The 21,831-nt window shown below is 38.1% G+C and overlaps 1 protein-coding gene across 2 annotated transcripts in view; it reads left to right on the plus strand.

The window, feature by feature from the left end:
- Positions 1-21,831, plus strand: part of CEP135 (centrosomal protein 135kDa) — a 106,745-nt gene that overhangs the window by 69,802 nt on the left and 15,112 nt on the right. For both annotated transcript variants that reach the window (XM_011992508.1, XM_011992507.1), the window contains 6 exons: positions 3,806-3,921; positions 3,994-4,148; positions 13,212-13,267; positions 14,286-14,454; positions 15,880-15,990; positions 16,279-16,464. In XM_011992508.1, the coding sequence (XP_011847898.1) occupies positions 3,806-3,921; positions 3,994-4,148; positions 13,212-13,267; positions 14,286-14,454; positions 15,880-15,990; positions 16,279-16,464 (793 nt within the window). The remainder of the gene's footprint in view (positions 1-3,805; positions 3,922-3,993; positions 4,149-13,211; positions 13,268-14,285; positions 14,455-15,879; positions 15,991-16,278; positions 16,465-21,831) is intronic.

The raw sequence follows: 21,831 nt of genomic DNA on the forward strand, positions 1-21,831 counted from the left end.
GTGGGCTATATAGTTTATGTCACACCTGCTTAACACTGCCCTTGTAGCTTGAAAGTAGCCCTAGACAATATATAAAACAAAGTAGTGTGGTTGTATTTGGATGCTTTATTATGGACACTGAAATTTGGATTTCATATAATTTTCATATGTCGCTAAATAATAATTTTCTGTTGAAAAATTTTTTTAGTCATTTAAACATGTAAAAACCATGAATACCACTCAGGCCTTGCAGAAATTGGCATCCGGCTGTAGTTTGTCAACCCCTGCTCAAGGAAAAATTGTTTCCAGCCCAGTTAGACAACTCACTTTTCTCAGTCAACCCCCTAGTAAACATCCTTAAGCCTCACAACTGCCAGCTACGAGGCTCTACACAATGAGAATCCTGCAGCTGAAAATACTGTCAGACTGTTCTCAGTTCACCTTAGTCTTTATCTGCGTTTGTTCAAAACCAGAGGGTATACTCTTATCTAGTATCAAATAGATGCTGTAGCAGATTTTCCTGGAAATGACCCATAAACTCTAGCCCATATATATTAGTTGTTTTATTAGGATTTCTTTAGCTGTATTCAGAAAACCAAATGTAACTAGTCTCCCATGAGAAGTATTTATTTGTTAAGGTAATTTATAACCATTTTATTTTATTTTACTTATTTTGAGACAGGGTCTCACTCTGTCAGGCTGGAGTGTAGTGGCACAATCATGGTTCACTGAAACCTTGACCTCCTGGCTCAAGTAATCCTCCCATCTCAGCCTCCTGAGTAGCTGGGACTATAGGCATGCACCACCACACTCAGCTAAGTTTTAAAAATTTCTGTGGAGACAGGATCTCACAATGTTGCCCAGGCTGTTCTTGAACTCCTGGGCTCAAGAGAACCATTTTAGATAAGGGAAAGAAGACTCATAAGTCACCTGGGATGCTTAAGAACTGTCTTCTGGGCATTCCTAACATTTTTTTTCTACCAGGAAAGAAAGAGGAACCAGGACCCTGAGTGAGGATAGCTGAGTTTGTGGATCTAGAATTGAAAGGGTCAAGGGATCTAGGGCCACCAGTTACAACCATCATCCCCATGAAGAAATCTAAAAGAAAATCCATGCCTAATTTCTTTTCCCTCTCTGACTGATCAAGAGATGATACTTACTCATCTTTCTTAGTGGTGGGCTGTAACTATAGACTACTGGGAGAAATCTAAAATAAAAACAGGGCTACCACATCAGTCTCTCTCTCTCTCTTTTTTTTTTTCTTCTAATAGGTCGTTAAAATTCCAAACCTACCTTAGATGGTGCTTTAGCTCCATTTTAGAACTTGAACACTTCTTAGGAACAGAGGATCCTTTAAGATGCTGTCTTTGTTTAAAATTTACTGCATCATGATGGAAATAATTACTTTTGTCCCCTAAAATGAGATCATGCATAGCTCTGTGTAATATAATATAACTGAGGAATTTGAAGCTCAAAGAGATGGACCTCTACCCAGTCACATCTGCTAAGTGGAGAGCCAGAACTTAAGTTCATTTTTATTGCTTCACTCTCTGGTGAAAAGTTGTTACTTCCCTTTGCTACGTTTATAGCATTTTCGAAGCTAAGAAACTGGCTCATTTTTCCTAACTTGATTCTCAAAATTTCCTTTCCAAACACCTTTATGAACAATTAATAACGGCAGTCACTCAACTCTTCTTTCCTGTGACTTTTACACCTCAACTGTTTCGTTGAGAGAACCTTTATCTTAGCAAAACTTTGGTCAGAAAAGTTAAATTCAAGGTCTGGTATCGAGTCTCGTCTTCTTTTCTTTCTACGCTAGAATATAAAAAAACAAAGCTATTTTTAGGACTCACCCAAGGGCTTCCTTTATATGTATGTATATCAAGATGTGATCCTGCCTTTGTCAACCCCACTTTCATTAGGAAGTCACCCCGCTTTATGAAGTTAGATATAAAGCAGTCTTTACATTTCTACCTGGAATTTCAAGCACTGCCAACTGCTCAGTGTCCTTCATTAGGGATTCTGCGGGCCATTCTTTTTTTGAAAGGACTCTGTATAGCTTCCTGGCAGGCGTTTTCTCTTTCACATAGAGGATGTTGGCCTTCCTATATTCTGCAAATAAGGCATTACGATGTAGTAGAAGAACATCGTTATAGTGTTAGATTAGCCTTAATTTGCATCTTTTCTTTGCCCTTACTTGCTTGGTGACCTTGGACAAGTTTTTTGTTGTTTGTATTAAATTGGGATAATAGTTCTAATTATGGAACCATCCTAATTATGGTACTGTTCTAGGAATAAATGAGCTAATGTGTACAAAGTACTACTCTCTGTTGTTATATCCCATGGAACAGCAGTTCTAGCTTTTAGGAATAGCTTGAATACAGTGCAGTCACCTGAACCCGAACCTCACACATAATTTTAGGAAGATTGCTTGAACCTAGTGTCTTTCTAATTTGGTTTGGTTTAGTTTTGCAAGTCTAAATAAATCAGTCCCAACTTGACTCTCCTCCCTATCTCTTGATCATCATTCACTTGCTATTAGAACAGTCAGGTCATGTGTTTTGTCTTTCAGAATACCTCAATACTGCCAAGTAAAACTTCATTTCTATAAAGATGTCCCATCTTATTAGTGGTTTTGGAATTCAAACCTCCTTTCCTTTAGGCGATTCTAAGCTAAGCTCTCCTCAGTATCTTTTTCCATGTCTTATTCCTCAAAGGAAACCTAAAAGGAATCCATGGAAATTCCTGGTAAATACTCTGAGATGAGAGCCGTGTCTTTTCAGCAAGGCAGGATTGTGAACTCCCAGATCAGGGCTAAAAGTGTTCTGAAGACTGCATGACATGAAAGCGATTTTTTACTGTTAAACCTTCCAGGAACAGTACTTCTGAAAAATAATCCTACTGATCAGTAACAGATTTCTCTGAAACCGTCTTTATTGTTAACCACGTAGGCCTCTGTACATCCTTTCTTTTGCTCCCTGAACGAAGTCTTTAATCTTAAATCCCCATTGTACTGTGGGAAATGCCTACTTTCCCTGCTTTCTGTGACTCCATTTGACTACTCAGCCAAAAAATCAGAATAAGAAGCAATATTAAAAGCTGACAGGTCAGGGCTGGGAATGGTGGCTTATGCCTGTAATCCCAGCACTTTGGGAGACTGAGGCAGATGGATTGCTTGAGCTCAGGAGTTTGAGACCAGCCTGGGCAACATGGTAAAACCCCATCTCTACTAAAAATAGAAAAATTAGATAGGTCTGGTGGTCTACGTCTGTAGTCCCAGCCTCTAGGAATGCTGAGGTAGGAGGATCACCTGAGCCCAGGAGGCAGAGGTTGCAGTGAGCTGAGATCTTACCACTGTACTCCAGCCTGTGTGTCAGAGGGAGACCCTGTCTCAAACAAACAAAAAAAATAACTCACTGGTTGGGATGGTTAGAATTTATGGATAGTGCTTTGAAATGCCAGGTCATACTGTAAGAACAGGATTTTTCCTTTGCCTGCACTATTAGAAAAAGATTTAAAGGAAAAGGGGTTAACATTAGGAAACTAAGAAGAGCTTTAAAACTACCAAGAAGCTTCTAGAAAAGAACACACAATTAATTTGATTTTTATACTGTATTATTTTTAGGAAGATGGAACCGTTTTAGAGAATAGTGGACAGCTAGAAATAATATATAATGCCATAGATTATACTGGAAGAGCTTTAAAATAAAAAATAACAAAAACTTTAAAAATAAGACATCAAAATATTTTTAAGAAATCTCATTTTTTAAAAGTATTTCTATGAGAGAGAAAGAATACCATGTGTTTTTGTCTATTGATTCTTTAGGATAGTAATTGAGCAGCTACAGCGGTCAGTTGATGACTATCAGCACCGACTTTCCATTAAAAGAGGTGAACTTGAATCAGCCCAAGCACAAATTAAAATACTGGAGGAAAAAATAGGTAAATGTTTTAAATTTTGTTTCTGCTAATCCTAATATACTTTGTCTAACAAACGTTTCTTTTCATTTGCAGATGAATTAAACCTTAAGATGACTTCACAGGATGAGGAGGCTCATGTAATGAAAAAGACCATTGGTGTTATTGATAAAGAAAAAGACTTTCTCCAGGAGACTGTAGATGAGAAGACAGAAAAGATTGCAAATTTGCAAGAAAACCTAGCTAATAAAGTATGTGATCATTTAATATAATTCTCCAGCATCCAAACAGAACAGATTTTTTTTTGTTTGTTTTTGAGATGGGATCTCACTCCGTTGCCCAGGCTGCAGCGCAGTGGCATGATCACAGCTCACTGCAGCCTCTACCTCTTGGGCTCAAGGAATCCTCCCACCTCAGCAATTGGAGTTACAGGCATGGGCCACTACCCCTAGCCCGAAAAGATTATTGTATTTTCACGTATGCTTTTCTTTTTTTAAAGGTTTATTTACTTTTGGCAGGATATGGTGGCTCACACCTGTAATCTCAGCACTTTGGAAGGCTGAGGCGGGAGGATTGCTTGAGCTCAGGAGTTCAAGACAAGCCTGTGCCACATGGTGAGACCCCATCTTTGCCAAAAATAAAAAAAAAATAGCTAGGCATGATAGTATGCACCTGTGGTCCCAGTTGCTCAGGAAGCTGAGGTGGGAGGATCACTTGAGCCCAAGGGTAGAGATTGCACTGAGCTGAGATCATGCCACTGCACTCCAGCCTGGGTGACAGAGCAAGACTCTGCCTCTAAATGAATGAATGAGTGAATGAATGAATGAATGAATGAATGAATAAAAAGTTTATGTGCTTTTATTGGTACATATGAGATGTACATATTTTTGAGTTACATGTGATAATTTGAGACATTCATATAATCAAGTCAGGGTAATTGGGATATTTATCACTTTATTTTTTTCTTTATGCTAGGAATGTGTGAATTATTCTCTTTTAGCTGTTTTGAAATGTGTGCTGGATTAGTGTTAACTAGAATCACCCTACTGATATCTCTCGAACACCAGGTCTTACTTCCAAGTGTATATTTGTGCTCATTAATCAACCTCTCTTCACGCCTCCTCCCTCATCCTTTTACTGGCCTTTAGTAACCACCAGTCTACTCTCTGCCTTCATGAGATCCACTTTTTATCACCCACATATGGGTGAGAACAAACAATATTTGTGTTTCTGTGCTTGACATGGTTCACTTAACATCATGACCTCCAGGTCCTTCCGTGTTGCTGCAAATGACAGCATTTCATTCATTTTCATGGCCGAATAATATTTCCTGTGTATATATACTGGGGGCAGATATTTCTTCGATATATTGATTTCCTCTCTTTCAGATATTTACTCAATAATGGAATTGCAGGATCATATGGTAGTTCTATTTTTAGTTTTTTGAGGAACCTTCATACACTGTTTTCCATAGTGGCTGTACTAATTTACATTCCCACCAACAGTGTACAAGAGTTCCTGTTTCTCCACATCCTTGCCAGCATCTGTTATTCCCCATCTTTTTGATAAAAGGCATTCTAACTGGGGTGAGATGATATCTCATTGTAGTTTTAATTTGCATTTCTCTGATAATTAGTCATGTTGAGCATTTTTTCACATGCTTTTTGGCCATCTGTATATTTTCTTTTGAGAACTGTCTATGAAAATCTTTGCCCATTTTAAAATTGAATTATTTGGTTTTTTTTGCTGTTGAGTTGTTTGAGCTCCTTGTATGTTCTGTTTATTAATCCCTTGTCAGATGGATAGTTTGCAGATATTTTCTCCCATTCTGTAGGTTGTCTCTTCACTTTGTTAATTGTTTCCATTGCTGTGCAGAAGCTTTTTGGCTTAATGTAATCCCATTTGTCTGTTTTTACTTTTGTTGCCTGTGCTTTTAAAGTCTTACACAAACAATATTTGTCCACACCAATGTCCCAGAGCATTTCCCCAACATTTTCTTCTAGTAGTTCCATAGTTTCAGGTCATAGATTCTAGTCTTTAATCCACTTTGATTTGAGTGTTGTATGTGGTGAGAGATAGGGGTCCAGTTTCATTATTCTGTATGTGGTTATCCAGTTTTCCCAGCACCACTTATTGAAAAGACTGCCCTTTTCCCATTGTATGTTCTTGGCATCTTGTTGAAAATGAGTTGGCTTTAAATGTGTGGATTTATATCTGGGTCCTCTATTATGTTCTATCGGTCTGTGTGTCTTGTTTTTATGCCAGTACCATGCTGATTGGCTAGCTATATAGTATATTTTGAAGTCAGTTAGTGTGATCTCCAGCTTTGTTTTTTTGCTCAGGATTGCTTTGGCTATTTGGGGTCTTTCCAATTTATTTGAGGATTTTTTTTTTCTGTATCTGTGAGGAATGTTGATTGTGTTCTAATAGGGATTACATTGAATCTGTAAATTGCTTTGCGTGTTATTATCATTTTAGCAACATTAATTCCATCAATCCATGAGTATGGAATATCCTTCCATTTTTTTATAGTCTCTTCTATTTCTTTCATCAGTGTTTTGTAGTTTTCCATGTATAGCTCTTTCATGTATTTGGTTAAATTGATTTCTAGGTGTTTTCTATTCTTTGCAGCTATTGTAAATGGAATTTTTTTCTTGATTTCTTTTTCAGATTGCTGTTGGAGTATAAAAATGCTGTTGATTTTTGTAATCTTGATTTTGTATTGTGCAGCTTTACTGAATTTTCTTATCAGTTCCAGCAGTTTTTTAGTGGAGTGTTAAAGTTTTTCTAAATACAAGATCATGTAGTCTGCATACAAGGCTAATTTGACTTCTTCTTTTCAATTTGGATGCCCTTTATTTCTTTCTCTTGACTATTTGCCCTGGCCAGGATTTCTAGGATTATGTTGAATAAAAGTGTGAAAGTGAGCATCCTTGGCTTGTTCCAGATCTTATAGGAGAGGCTTTCAAGTTTTCCCCATTCAATATTATGTTGACTCTAGGGTTTGTCATATATGGCCTTTGTTATTTTGAGGTATTTTTTTTTGTACCCTTTGTTGAGGGTTTTTACAATAAAGGGATGTTGCAACTTATTGAATGCTTTTTCAGCATCTATTGAAATGATTTATATGGCTTCTGTTCTTCTGTTAATGTATCACATTTATTGATTGTGCATGTCAAACCATCCTTGCATCCTTGGGATGAATCCCACTTGATCACGGTGAATGATCTTTTTGATTTATTTAAAAAGTATTGTTGAATTTAGTTTGCTAGTATTTTGTTGAGGATTTTTGCACCTATGTGCATCAGTGATATTGGCCTGTAGTTTTCTTTTTTTGTTGTGTCTTTGTCTGGTTTTGGTATCAGGATAATGCTGGCCTTGTAGAATGAATTTGGAAGTATTCCACCCTCTTCAATTTTCTTGAAGAGTTTGAGCAGGAATTGGTATTAGTTCTTCTTTAGATGTTCGGTAGAGTTCAGCAGTAAAGCCATTAGGTCCTGGACTTTTCTTTTGTGGAAGACTTCTTATTACAGCTTCTATCTTATTACTTGTTATTGGTTTGTTGAAGTTTTCTGTTTCTTCATGGTTCAAACTTGGTAGCTTATAAGTGTCCAGGAATTTATCCATTTCTTCTAGGTTTTCCAGTTTTTTGGCATGTGATTGTAATTGTCTTTCATGCCCTGTATTTCTATGGTCACAGTTATGTCCCCTTTTTTGTTTCTGATTTTATTTATTGGATCTTGTCTCTTTTTTTCTTAGCCTTAAAGGTTTGTTGATTTTTGTTTATCTTTTTAAAAACCCAACTTTTCATTTCATTGATCTTTTGTATTTTCTTTTTCTTTTTTTCTGAGATGGAGTCTCGCTCTGTCACCCAGGCTGGAGTGCAGTGGTGCAATCTCGGCTCACTGCACGCTGCACCTCCCGGGTTCATGCCGTTCTCCTGCCTCAGCCTCCCGAGTAACTGGGACTACAGGCGACCGCCACCACGCCTGGCTAATTTCTTTTTGTATTTTTAGTAGAGGTGGAGTTTCACCATGTTAGCCAGGATGGTCTCGATCTCCTGACCTCGTGATCTGTCCACCTCGGCCTCCCAAAGTGCTGGGATTACAGGCGTGAGCCACTGTGCCCAGCAGATCTTTTATATTTTCATCTCAATTTCATTTATTTTTGCTCTGATCTTTATTCTTTCTGACCTTCTACTAATTTGGAGTTTGGTTTGTTCCTGCTTTTCTAGTTCCTTTCTAGTTTCTGGTTGACGTACATCATCACTAGTTTGTTTATTTGAAGTCTTTCTAGTTGAGGTACATCATCACTAGGTTGTTTATTTGAAGTCTTGATTTTTCTTGTTGGTTTTTTTGTTTGTTTTTTTTTTTTTTTTGAGACAGGGTCTCACTCTATTGCCCAGGCAAGTGCAGTAGCAAGATCATGGCTCATTGCAGCCTTGACCTTTCAGACACAAGCAATCCTCCTACCTCAGCCTCCCAATTAGCTTGTGCTACAGACATGTGCCTCCATGCCCAGCTAATTTTTAATTTTTTTGTAGAGACGGTGTCTTACCATGTTTCCCAGGCTGGTCTCCAACTCCTAGGCTCAAGCAGTCCTCTGGCTAAGCCTCCCCAAGTGCTGGGATTACAGGCATGAGCCACCATGCTCAGCCTCAGCTTTTTTGATACAGACATTTATTGCTATAAACTTCCCTCTTAGCTCTGTTTTTGCAGTATTTCATAGATTTTGGTACATTTTATTTCCCTTTTCATTTGTTTCAATACTTTTTTAATTGCCTTTTTCATTTCTTCATTGACCCATTGGTCATTCGAGAGCAACTGTTGTTTAATTTTGATGTGTTTGTGTAGTTTCCAGTGTTGCTCTTACTGATTTCTAGTTTTATTCCGTTTTGTTCAGAAAAGATACTTGATATGCTTTCTACTTTCTTGAATTTGTTGAAACTTGTTTTATGGTGTGAACTATGGTCTATTCTGTAGAACGTTCCATGTGCTGATAAAAAGAATTTATTCTGTAGCATTTGGGTGAAATGTTCTGCAAATGTCAGTTGGGCATATTTGTCTAGTGTACAGATTAACTCCAATGTTTCTTTGTTGATTTTATGTCAACATGATCTGTCCATTACTGATAGTGGGGTGCTGAAGTCCCCTACCATTATCGTATTGCAGTGTGTCTCTCTTTTTAGATCTATTTATGTTTGCTTTATATACCTGGGAATTCTGGTGTTGGATGCATAAATATGTATAATTATTATACCCTCTTTCTGTATTGACCCCTTTATAATTCTATGTAGTGACCTTTGTTGTCTCTTTTTATAGCCTTTGACTTCTAGTTTACTTTGTCTGATGTGAGTAAAGCTACTCTTTCTGTTTTTGTTTGCATGACATACCTTTTTCCATCCATTCACTTTCAGTCTTATTTGTGTCTTTATAGGTGAGATGGGCTTCCTATAGGCAGTATATAGTTGGGTCTTATTTTTAACCATTCAAACACTCAGTCTTTTAATTGGAGAATGGAGTCAGTTTCCATTCAGTGTTGTAAATGATATGTAAGGACTTAATGCCGCCTTTTTTTTTTTTTTTTTTGCTTTTTTTCTAGTTGTTTTATAACTCTTCTCTTTCTTCACTTTTTATTGTCATCCTTCGTGGTTAAGTGATTTTCTCTGGTGGTATGTTTTAATTAATTGCTTTTTATAGCTTTTTACACTGTGGTTACTATGAAGCTTACAAAACATATCTTATAACAAGTTATTTTAAAGAACTGACAACTTATCTTAGATTACACACACAGAATTAAAACAAAGAAGGCCAGGCATGTTGGCTCACACCTTAATCCGGACACTTTAGGAGACCAAGATGGGAAGATTGCTTGAGGCCACAAGTTTAACACTAGCCTGGGCAACATAATGAGACCCCATCTCTACCAAAATAAAAAAATTAGCTGGGCATGGTGGTACCTGTAGTCCCAGATATTCAGGAGCCTGAGGCAGGAGGATCACTTGAGCCCAGGAGTTTAAGGCTGTAGTGATCTATGATCACACCATTGCACTTCAAGTCTGGGTGACAGAACAAGACCCAGTCTCTAAAAAACAAACAACGAACAAAAAGACAAAACAAAAAACCCACAAAGAAATAACTAAAAAAAATTCTACACTTTATCTCCCTTGCATTTTGACCTATGGTTGTCTTAATTTGCAGATTTGTGTATTGCCTGTCTCTTAACAGGTTGCTGTAGCTATCGTTTTTGATAGATTAGTTTTTTAGGCTTCAGACTAGAATTATAAGTGGATTGTATACCACTTATAATACTAATACTACAGTATTAGAGTGTTCTGGGATTGTCTCTGTATTTAATTTTACCAGTGGGTTTTATACCTTTAAATGTTTTCTTTTTGCACATTAGTTTTTTTCTTTCTAATTGAAGAACTCCCTTAGCATTTCTTTTAAGATGTCCCTGTTCGTGGTGAATTCTCTTAGCTTTTGTTTATCTGGGAAGGACTTTATTGAAGGGCACTTTTGCTGGATAACATATTCTTGTATGGCAGTTTTTTTCTTTTAGCACTTTGAAAATGATAGTCTACTTCCTCTTGGCCTGTATGGTTTCTTTTGAGACGTCTGTTTCTAGATGAATTGGAGTTCCTTTATATATTATTTGCTTTTCTCTTCCTGCTTTTAGGATCCTATCTTTGTCCTTGACCTTGGAGAGTTTATTACATGTTTGGGGCAGTCTTTTTTTTTCTTTTTTTTTTTTTGAGACGGAGTCTTGCTCTGTCACCCGGGCTGGAGTGCAGTGGTCGGATCTCAGCTCACTGCAAGCTCCGCCTCCCGGGTTTACGCCATTCTCCTGCCTCAGCCTCCCGAGTAGCTGGGACTACAGGCGCCCGCCACCACGGCCAGCTAGTTTTTTGTATTTTTTAGTAGAGACGGGGTTTCACCGTGTTAGCCAGGATGGTCTCGATCTCCTGACCTCGTGATCCGCCCGTCTCGGCCTCCCAAAGTGCTGGGATTACAGGCTTGAGCCACCGCGCCCGGCCTGGGGCAGTCTTTTTTGGGTTGAATCTCTTTCGTGTTCTCTGACCTTCCTACACCAGGAAATTTGTCTTTCTCAAGTTTTGGAAAGTGTTCTGTTATTTCTTTGAGTAAGCTTTCTACCCCTTGATCTTGCTAAACTCCCTCTTGAACACCAGTAATCCTTCGGTTTTGTATTTTTCTCTATCTTGTAGGCAATTTTTGTTCCTTTTTATTCTTTTGTTGTTGTTATTCTCCTTTCACTGTGTAATTTCAAATAGCTTGTCTTCAAGCTCACTGATTCTTGCCTTTGCTTGATCCATTCTCCTGTTGAGATCCTCCAATGAATTTTTCAGTTCAGGAAATGTATTTCTCAATTCTAAGATTTGTTTGCCATTTTTTATTATTTCAACCTCTTGGTTAAATTTCTCTGATATGAGCCAAGTATAGTGGTGTGCACCTGTGGTTCCAACTGCATGGGAGGCTGAGGCAGGAGGATCCCTTGAGCCTAGGTGGTTGAGTCTGCAGTGAGCCATGATTACACCACTGCACTCCAAACACTCCAGCCTGGTCAACAGAATGAGACCTGTCTCAAAAAAAATATATTAAAAATTTTTTTCTGATAAATTTCTGAATTTTCTGTGTTATCCTAGAGATCACTGAATTTCCTTGATACCTCAATTTTGAATTCTTGGCCAGAGAGCTCAGGTGTCATTGTCTTGTCAGGATCAATCACTGGTTCCTTGCTTTGTCCATTTGAAGAGTTCATGGTTCCCTGTTTGCTGTTGTTTCTTGTGGATGTATGTCTGTGTCTTCAAAGGATTAGTTATTTACTCCAGTCTTCTCTGTCTGGGTTGTTTTTTTGTTGTTGTTTTTGTTTGTGTTTTTTGAGACAGAGTCTTGCTCTGTCACCTAGACTGGAGTGCAGTGGCATGATCTCAACTCACTGTAACCTCTGTTTCCCGAGTTCAAGCGATTCTCCTGCCTCAGCCTCCCAAGTAGCTGGAATTACAGGCATGCAACACCACACCCAGCTATTTTTTGTATTTTTAGTAGAGATGGCATTTCACCATGTTGGCCAGGCTGGTCTCGAACTCCTGATCTCGGGTGATCCACCTGCCTCAGCCTCTCAAAGTACTGGGATTACAGGCCTGAACCACCACACCCAGCCTGGCTTGTTTTGGTTTTCATTGGTTATATTTGCTTAGAGATTCTTCAAACTTTATTGAATTTCTTATACTTTATTTCATAGGTTACTGCCTCCTTTTTGTCACTAGATGGTGGCTAAAGCCCAAGTTTGCCTTGGCTTTAGTGAATGCTCAGACCCCTACCTATCTGGGATGGGGGAGGTCCCAAAGGGGATGTCCCAGCAGTGTGGAAGGGCTGGCTAAGGGTTTGTGCCCAGGGGACCTGTGGAATGTACCTCCTACAGCATGGTGTTACTGAACTACCACTCTGATTTGCTGTCTTTGGCCGAGTAACAGAGAAGTGGTTCCAGGGATGAGGAGGTAGTCCTACCTCACCACTTTGTCTCTGGGTGTCCTCAGGGACAGGTCTCCCTTCAGGTATCCATGATGTTTCCTGTGTGTTGAGGCATGGAACAGGTCTCCTGCCAAATTATGCAAAATAGTAGAAAAGCTGGTTGTCCACCTCAATCTCACTTTTTCCAGTGTAGAAACCATGAATTAGAGGAAATTTTCCTTTGTACTTGGTGCCAGGCAGATTGAGGGAACGGACATCACAGATGTGCAAATTCGATTCTGTCATTGTGTGCTCAGAGGTTTTTTACGTCTCTGTGGCCCAGGAACTGACTTGTCCTCGTATTTGAGTCCTGGGATAGTGCTGATGATAATGTTAACATTGTATATTTATTTTTGATTTTCTTTGTGAGGAATGAAGTCAGCTTGTGACTACACCACCATCTTAGAACCAGAAGTTTCCCAAATATGCAATTATTATTGGCCATGTAGAAGTTTCTAAGACCCAGGACCATGTTTTCTAATGTTTAAATATCATTTTTTTCAAATAATGTTAATCTTCAAAATGTAATTTTATCTATTTCTAGAATGTGATTTTATCAGATCTCATTAAAGCAAACTCAAGAAAACTATTCAAGGGTAGGTCAAAACACGCCAGTATGTGAAGTACGATTGGGACATGGAGATATGTTCACTTGGAGCTTTGTTTTAGGCATACTTTATATAATTGAGCTGCATATTTGAACTATATGAGTATGACAAGTTATATAAATTTAGCTAAAGACATTTTGGTTTAAAATCTTACACATTTTTGTAATTTCTATAGGAGAAAACTGTTGCTCAAATGAAGCTAATGATCTCAGAGTGTGAATCAGCTGTGAAGTAAGTCATTAATGAAATTACATCCAGCTTTTTAGGAGATTTTCAGTGAATACAGCTTTATCTATTCAGTAGCAATGTGGCAATAGAAGAATTTCTCTTTCAATTTCCCCATTTTTGTCAATGGTAGCATCATTTTCTCAGTCTCCAGCTTGAAAATATGTTATCCTCTTTAACCTCTCCTTTTCTGTCATCCACATATAAACACTTACGTCTTATTAACTATTCTCCTATATACCTACTTGTTCCTTATTTTTACTGTAATTATGCCACTTGGAGCCTAATCATTAAAACTTAAATTATTTAGTAGCCAATCTTGAATTTATTCTCCATCTAAACCTATCTTGAGCGCTGTCACAAAATTTTACGTTTTATGTCTAGTCTCTCCAGGCAGATTGTAAGCCACTTCAAGAAAAAAGTTGCTTATTTATTTTACATACCCTTAACATTTTATATAATAGTGGGGATATAGACATTTAATAAGTATTTGCCAATTCAATCTATGCTTTACTTTTTGTTTGTTTTTGAGACAAGGTCTCGCTCTGTTGCCCAGGCTGGAGTGTAGTGGCATGATCTCCACTCACGGCAACCTTGGCCTCCCCAGGCTCAGGTGATCCTCCCACCTCAGCCTTCTGAGTAGTTGAGACTACAGGCATGTGCCACCACACTCAGCTAATTTAAAAAAATTTTTCTGTAGAAGCGGGGTCTCCCTATATTGCCCAGGCTGGTCTCGAACTCTTGGGCTCAAGCTATTCAACTTTTAACACTTGAAAGTGTTCTGTGTTTACTTGATTGTTGGATTAATACATTTATTTTTTTTTACTTCATTTGCAGGTAATTATTGGTAGAGCTCTAAAATATCTGTTCTACCTAATTAATAGGTATCTTAATGCAGCAGTTATAATTTCTTATAATCACAGTATATTTGTATTCTAAGTATACTTAGACTATAAGTTTTCTTTTAAATGAACTACAGTTTTTATAAGTTTTCTTTATTATTTTCACATCACTCATTTAACAGCCAGCTAAAAGAAACATTAGTTAATCGAGATCGTGAGATAAACAGCCTCCGGCGCCAGCTTGATGCAGCTCACAAAGAACTCGATGAAGTAGGAAGATCTAGAGAAATTGCTTTTAAGGAAAACAGAAGATTGCAAGATGACCTGGCTACAATAGCAAGAGAAAACCAAGTACGAACACAATGCGTAAATTTTGATAGTTTTATACTATCCATTGTTTGCTAAACATTAAAGCTCTAAATTTTTTTTCTAAAATTTAATTACATAAAAATAAGTGATATAAATAATTCATTAAGGACAATGGTGTTTATCAGGGTATTAAAAAATGTAGCTTAGGCTGGGCGCAGTGGCTCACACCTGTAATCTTAGCACTTTTGGAGGCTGAGGTGGGTGGATCACTTGAGATCAGGAGTTTGAGACCAGCCTGGCCAACATGGTGAAACCCCATCTCTACTAAAAATACAAAAATTAGCCAGGCGTGGTGGTACGCGCCTGTAATCCAAGCTGCTCGGAGCTGAGGCAGGAGAATCACCTGAACCTGGAGGTGGAGGTTGCAGTGACCCGAGATCGCGCCACTGCACTCCAGCCTGAGCAACAGAGTGAGACTCCATCTAAAAAAATAAAAAGTTGCTTGGAATGCTGCTATATATCACAGGGTGTCTAATGGGTGCAACTGATCTTCTCACCATTTTGGTCTTTGTTGCAAGGAAACCTGAAGCTGAGAGCATGAAATTCTGTATGTCAGAAATCATTGTCACCCAATGGGTGAGGACATCAGCATCACTCCCAGAGCAAAGTTTCTGTGTTTTAAAGACTCAGGATACTTCTGTCTGCTCTGAAATATACCTGTAGTTAAATGAATGAGTGTTTTAGAATGGCAAATACTGAAAGGTATTAGTTTTGTTTGTGCTGGTTTCCTAACAGATTATAGTGAGACCAGTGATTTTCCTGTTTTAAATATTTTATGTTTTTAAAAAATTGTTTTCAGTATTATTCAGCATAAAGCATATTGATGAACTATGAATTTTTTTAATGTCAGCCCCTGACCATAGCTAGCCCTTAGTGTAAATACCAGATACATGATCAGGACTATTATAGGAAATGTGTGATAAAGTTTGGTTAAAAAATCAAGATCAGACCAGGCGTGGTAGCTCACGCCTATAATCCCAGCACTTTCGGAGACCAAAGTAGGAGGATTGTTTGAGCCCAGGAGTTTGAGACCAGGCTGGACATCATAGTGAGATCTCATCTCAGAAAATTAAAAGAAAATTAGCTGGCATGGTGACATTTGCCTGGGGTCTCAGCTACTCGGAGGACTGAAGTGGAAGGATTGCTTGAGCCCAGAAGGTCAAGGCTGCAGTGAGCTGTGATCACGCCATTGCACTCCAGCCTGAGTGATAGAATGAGACTCTGTCTGAAAAGTTTTAAAAAGATGAGATCTGCCAGGAAAAATATGTGAAAATAACACTTAGGAACAGTTTTCCTTTTGTCCTACTCTATCTTATTCTCCAATTCCAAAGGAATTATTTGAATATAAATACAATTTATTTGGTGGTGTGTTCATTTTAGATTGTCTTTAATTTTTTTTATTTGTAGGAAATCTCATTGGAATTGGAAGCAGCAGTGCAAGAAAAAGAAGAAATGAAGAGCAGAGTTCATAAATACATAACAGAGGTGTCACGATGGGAGAGCTTAATGGCTGCCAAGGTGAAAAATGCTATTTAGGTTGGATTTAAGACTGAGGGTTTTTCTTTTTTTAACTTTTTCATGTTGGTTTATTCTGCCTCTACAATTAGATATTAAACATTTTAAAGTAGAGATCCTGCCTACTGCCTTTTTCTATTTTTCCCATAGATTTTAGTGTGGTACCTGCACAGATAACTAATGCTCCCTAAATTAGAACAGAATGCTCTGTGTATGTATGTGTTTATGACATGGATGTTCCAGTAAGTGACAGTTACTAATTTAGAAACAATTTTATTATGATTAAACCAGGAAAAAGAAAATCAAGATTTGTTAGATAGATTTCAGATGCTTCATAACCGTGCTGAAGACTGGGAGGTCAAAGCCCATCAAGCGGAGGGAGAAAGCAGCTCAGTTCGACTGGAACTTCTTTCTATTGACACTGAGAGGAGACATCTTCGAGAAAGAGTGGAGCTATTAGAAAAAGAAATTCAAGAGGTAATATATTTATTTGTTTTGTAAAGATGTTATTTGGTGAAACAGAAAACATTCAAAGATACTTTATTTTTATTTTTATTTTTATTTTTTATTTTTTTTTTGAGACAGAGTCCCACTCTGTCACCCAGACTGGAGTGCAATGGCACAATCTCGGCTCACTGCAACCTCCACCTCCTGGGTTCAAGTGATTCTTCTGTCTCAGCCTCCTGAGTAGCTGGGATTACAGGCACGCGCCACCACTCCTGGCCAATTTTTTGTATTTTTAGTAGAGATGGGGTTTCACCATGTTGGCCAGGCTGGTCTCAAACTCCTGACCTTGAATAGTCCACCCACCTCAGCCTCCCAAAGTGCTAGGATTACAGGCATGAGCCACCGCGCCCAGCCTCAAAGATACTTTATTGACCTGAGGTTGTAAACATTGATAAAATCAAGTTCAGTGATAAATTTCTGTCATTCTCTTAATTTTCATACAAGCCCCATTACTTTTTTTTGTAGTAAAAGATACATACATCAAATTTCCCATTTTAACCATTTTTAAGTAGACAGTTCTATGGCATTAGTACATTCACAATGTTGTGTAACTGTCACCATTATTTGTCACCCTGCTTTCTATCTCTGTGAATTTGATTACTCTAGGTACCTCATATAGTGGAATCACACAATATTTGTCCTTTTGTGACTGATTTCACTTAGCCTTATGGTTTACTTTATCTCAGGGTTCATTCGTATTGTGTAGCATGTATCAGAATTTCATCCTTTTTGAAGGCTGAGTAACATTTCATTGTATGTATGTACCACGTTTTTGTTTAGCCATTCGTCTGTCAATAGACATTTGATTTGGTTCCACCTTTTGGCTGTTGTGAATAATGCTGCTGTGAACATGGGTATACAAATATATCCGTTCAGGTGCTTGCTTTTAGTTCTTTTGGGTGTATACCCAGAAGTGGAATTACTGAATCATATGATAATTCTGTATTTAATTTTTTTAAGAATAGCCATGTGGTTTTTCCATGGTGCTACACCATTTTATATTTCTACCAGCAACGCATGAGGGTTCCAGTTGCTCCACATCCTCGCCAATACTTGTAATTTTTTAATTTTTTGTTTTATAAGAGCCATCGTAATGGGAGTGGAGCGGTATCTCGTGCTTCTGGTTTGCATTTCCGTAATGGTTAGTGATGTTGAGCATCTTTTCATTTGTTTATTAACGATTTTTGTATCTTCTTTGGAGAAATGCTTATTCAAATCCTTTGTTCATTTTTTATAATCAGATTGTTTTAAATTGTTGTAGAAGTTCTTTATATATTCTGGATATTAATACCTTAGTGTATATGTGGTTTGCAAATACTTTCTCCCATTGTGTGGGTTGCCTTTTGAACAGTTTTTGATGTACAGAAGTTTTCAATTTAAATGAAGTCCAATTTATTTTTTTCTTTTGATGCCTATACTTGTGGTGTCATATCCAAGAAATCATTGCTAACTCCAGTGTCATAAAGCTTTTCCCCTATGTTTTCTAAAAAGAGTTTTATAGTTTTAGCTCATATACTCAGGTCTTTGATCCATTTTGAGTTAAGTTTTACAAATGATATAAGGTAAGAGCCCACCATTATTTTTTTGCATGTAGATTTAAATAAGATTTTGTCATAAAGACAGTCTATAAAAATCTCATAATAAAAAATGTGAGTTCAGTTAAAGTATAGGGACCCAGGGTTAGATTGATATACAATAGTTGGCCATTATTATCATTTTTGTTTTATTTGTGTAGTCTTATAATTTTTATCTTTCAGGAGAAAGTATTGACTATCTGTAGCGGATAGAATTATAGTCTCCACAAAGATATATTGAGGTACCAACCCCTAGTCTCTTATTTGGAAAAAGTGTTTCTGCAGATGGAGTCAAGTTAAAATGAGGTCATAGTGGATAGGACAATGGATATTTGGACATAGGAGAGAACACCACGTGAAGATGGAGGCAAAGATTAGAGTGATATGTGTAAAAGTCAAGGAATGTCAAGGTCTGCCAGTAGCCATCAGAAACTAGGAGAGAAGCAAAGAACAGATTCTGCCTCAGAATCTCCAGAAGGAACCATACCTGCCAACACCTGAATTTTGGACTTCTAGCTTCCAGAATTATGAGAGAATAATTTCTATTTTTCTAGGCCACACAATTTGTGGCAGTTTGTTATAGCTGCCCTAGGAAACTAATACAGATTATGGCACCAGAAAGTGGGTTGCTGCTGCAACAAACACCTGAAAATATTAAAGTGGCTTTAGAACTGGGTAATGAGTAGAGACTGAAAGAGTTTTGAAGTGCTTGACAGAAAAAGCCCAGATTGCCTTGAAGAGATCATTGGTAGATATATGGACATTAAAGGCAATTGTGATGAAGACTCAGAAGAAGTGAGAGCTGTAAAGAAAACTTCTGTTATTTACAGAATACATATGTTGTCATGGATGAATTTTGCCAGAAATATGAATGTTTCCTCTGGTGATGTCTCAGAAAGAGTTGAGAAAAGATGTTACTTGTTATAAAGTGACAGAGAACTTGGCTAAGTTATGGTCTGCTGTTGGGAGAAAAGTAGAATTTATAAGGGATGAACTCAGATATTTAGCTGAGAAGATTTCCAAGCAAAGTGCAGAAGAGACAGCCTGGTTTCTCCTTGTTACTTGTAGTAAAATGTGAGAGGAAAGAGAGAAATGGAGGAAGGAACTAAAAAGCAAAAAGGAAACCAAGACATGAAGCCGGGCGTGGTAGCTGACACCTGTAATCCTACTACTTTAGAAGGTCAGGGCAGGCAGATCGCTCAAGCAATCCACCTGTATCCACCAAAAAACTACACTCAGGAGTTCGAGACCAGCCTGGACAACATGGCAGAACCCCGTCTCTACAAAAAATACAAAAAAATTAGCTGAACCTGGTGGCACGTGACTGTAGTCCCAGCTACTCGGGGGACCGAGCCCAGGAGGTCAAGGCTACAGTGAGCCGAGATTGTGGCACTGCACTCTAGCCTGGGTGACAAAGTGAGACCCTGTCTCAATAAAACAAAAAGGAAAGAAACCAGAACTTGATGATTTTGAAAATTCTTAGCCTATCCAGACAGTATGCTGTAGAGTGTGACTAGAAAACCTCTTGGTGAAGAGATTAGATATGTGACTCATGAATCCAATCAGTCATCTCAGCAGAATCACTGCCAGCTTTGACTGAAAGAAGCAGAAATGGGATGAAATGAAGGAAGGCTATTGGACTTCTGGGATCCTACTAGCAGAAAACAGACCAACAGAGCTAGTTGGCTACTAGTTCACCTTCAAAAAAAGGACAGAATGACTCTAAGGGTAGCTCAGAGACCAGCAAGGCCACCAAGGGCAGCTCAGAGGCTGGTGGGGCTGTGGCTACCACCACAAGCCCAGACAGGTCCAGATGATGGAGCTACTGTCTGTCTCCTTGGTTTCAGAGGGCAAGGCCACTGCCCCTGTGGGACACAGGGTGGGGCCACCCTGGCTGGCTCAGAGGACAGAGCACCAGATAAACAAGGCACAAATGATTATTATTGGGTTTTGAAATCTAATGGATTCGGCCTGCTTGGTTGCAGACTGACTTTGGACTAGTAACTCCTTTATTCCTTTTATTTTCTCCCTTTTACAGTGGGACTGTCTATTGTATGCCTATCCCGCCATTTTATTTTGGAAGCAGTTTACTTGTTTTCCAGTGTGATAGGTCTGTACATGGAGGAGAATTTTGTCCCAATGTGGTCCATATTCAGAGTCTCACCCATATGTGATTCAGATGGTGCTTAGATGAGATTTTGGGTTTAGAGTTGATGCTAGAATGTTGGGATGGAGTGAATGTATTTTGTATATGGAAAGGACATGAATTTTGGGGGACCAGGGGGTAGGAGAATTGTGTTCACCAGAAAGATATGTTGAAATCCTAACCCTCCGTATCCGTCAACATGACCTTATTTGGAAACTGGGTTTTTGCAAATATGAACAAGTTAAGATGAGGTTGTGCTGGGTTAAGGCAGGCCTTAACCCAGAGAATGATGGGTGTCCTTCAAAGATGAGGGAAATTTAGATACGTATAGACAGAGAAGGCTGTGTGAAGATTGAGGCAGAGATTGGAGTGATATGTCTACAAGTCAGTGAACACCAAGCCCTGGCAGTATCCACCAATTGCTAGGAGAGAGGCATGGGACAGATTCCCCCACAGAAGCTCTGGAAGGAGCCAGCCCTGCCAACACCCACATTTTGGACTTCCAGCCTCCAGAACTGTGAAAGGATAAATTTCTGTTTTTTTTTTTAAACACCTCATTTGTGGTAGTTTGTTACAGCAGCCCTAGGGAACTAATACACTGTCTCTAAAAGTTTTTCTGTTAAGAAGAGTATAATAACTAGTTAAAGAAATCCTTTTCAACCTTCAGAAGAGTTTTTCAGCAACTATTCTCAACTAATCTTCAATTATTTTGTTCTTTATTATTGTTCGTGTTCTTATGTAGTATATGAAATTAGCTTTTACTAAAGTATAAGCCAATTTCACAATAAAGTATTTGTTTAGGGGAGCTTTTAGTAATGCACTAAAAAATCTAAATACTTTTCTGCGATTGTTGAAGTTGATTGAATCTTCACAGCACAATATTAGATTTTCAATGTGGATTCGTGGAGTTTTTTTTTAAGAGACAGTGTCTTGCACCATCGGCTAAGCTGGAGTGGAATGGCTTGACCATAGCTCACTGCAACCTTGAACTCCTGGGCTCAGGTGATCTCCCACCTCAGACTCCCACGTAGCAAGGACTGTAGGCATGTGCCACCATACAACTAATTTTTGTATTTTTTTGTAGACAGGTTCTCACTATGTTGGCTGGGCTGGTTTCAGATTCCTGGGTTCAAGTGATCCTCCCGCCTCAACCTCCCAGAGTGTTGGGGTTGCAGACGTGAGCCACTGTACCTGGCCATTTTAATAGCCTGTTGCAATAATTTTATTTTTCAAATGCAGAATTCTTCCCAAAACCCAGAAGTAGAGTTTATATCCGTTTGTATTTATTACTCATAATTCAAATTGTGAGAAATTTCAACTGTGGATTCTTCTTAAAAAAATGTATCAGTATTTGAAATTTTTTTCATTATTTCAGTTATTAAAATATTAAAAAGTTACTTACTATTATTTAAGTTAAATTTAAATTTCTTCGGGTATTTAGTTTTGAAATAAACCCCATTTTTGGAATTTAGAATTTAACTGAAGACAGTTGAGGAGTGATATGTATATATGTTACTTTTTCTTGAAATGGCATTATTATAACAAAGATAATTTATAAAGGAAAAATTTAATGCAATTTCAAAAATTCCTCATATCCACAACCCCCTGACACAATAA

The sequence above is a fragment of the Mandrillus leucophaeus genome, unplaced genomic scaffold, assembly GCF_000951045.1.
Source record: "Mandrillus leucophaeus isolate KB7577 unplaced genomic scaffold, Mleu.le_1.0 Scaffold412, whole genome shotgun sequence".
Lineage (NCBI taxonomy): Eukaryota > Metazoa > Chordata > Mammalia > Primates > Cercopithecidae > Mandrillus > Mandrillus leucophaeus.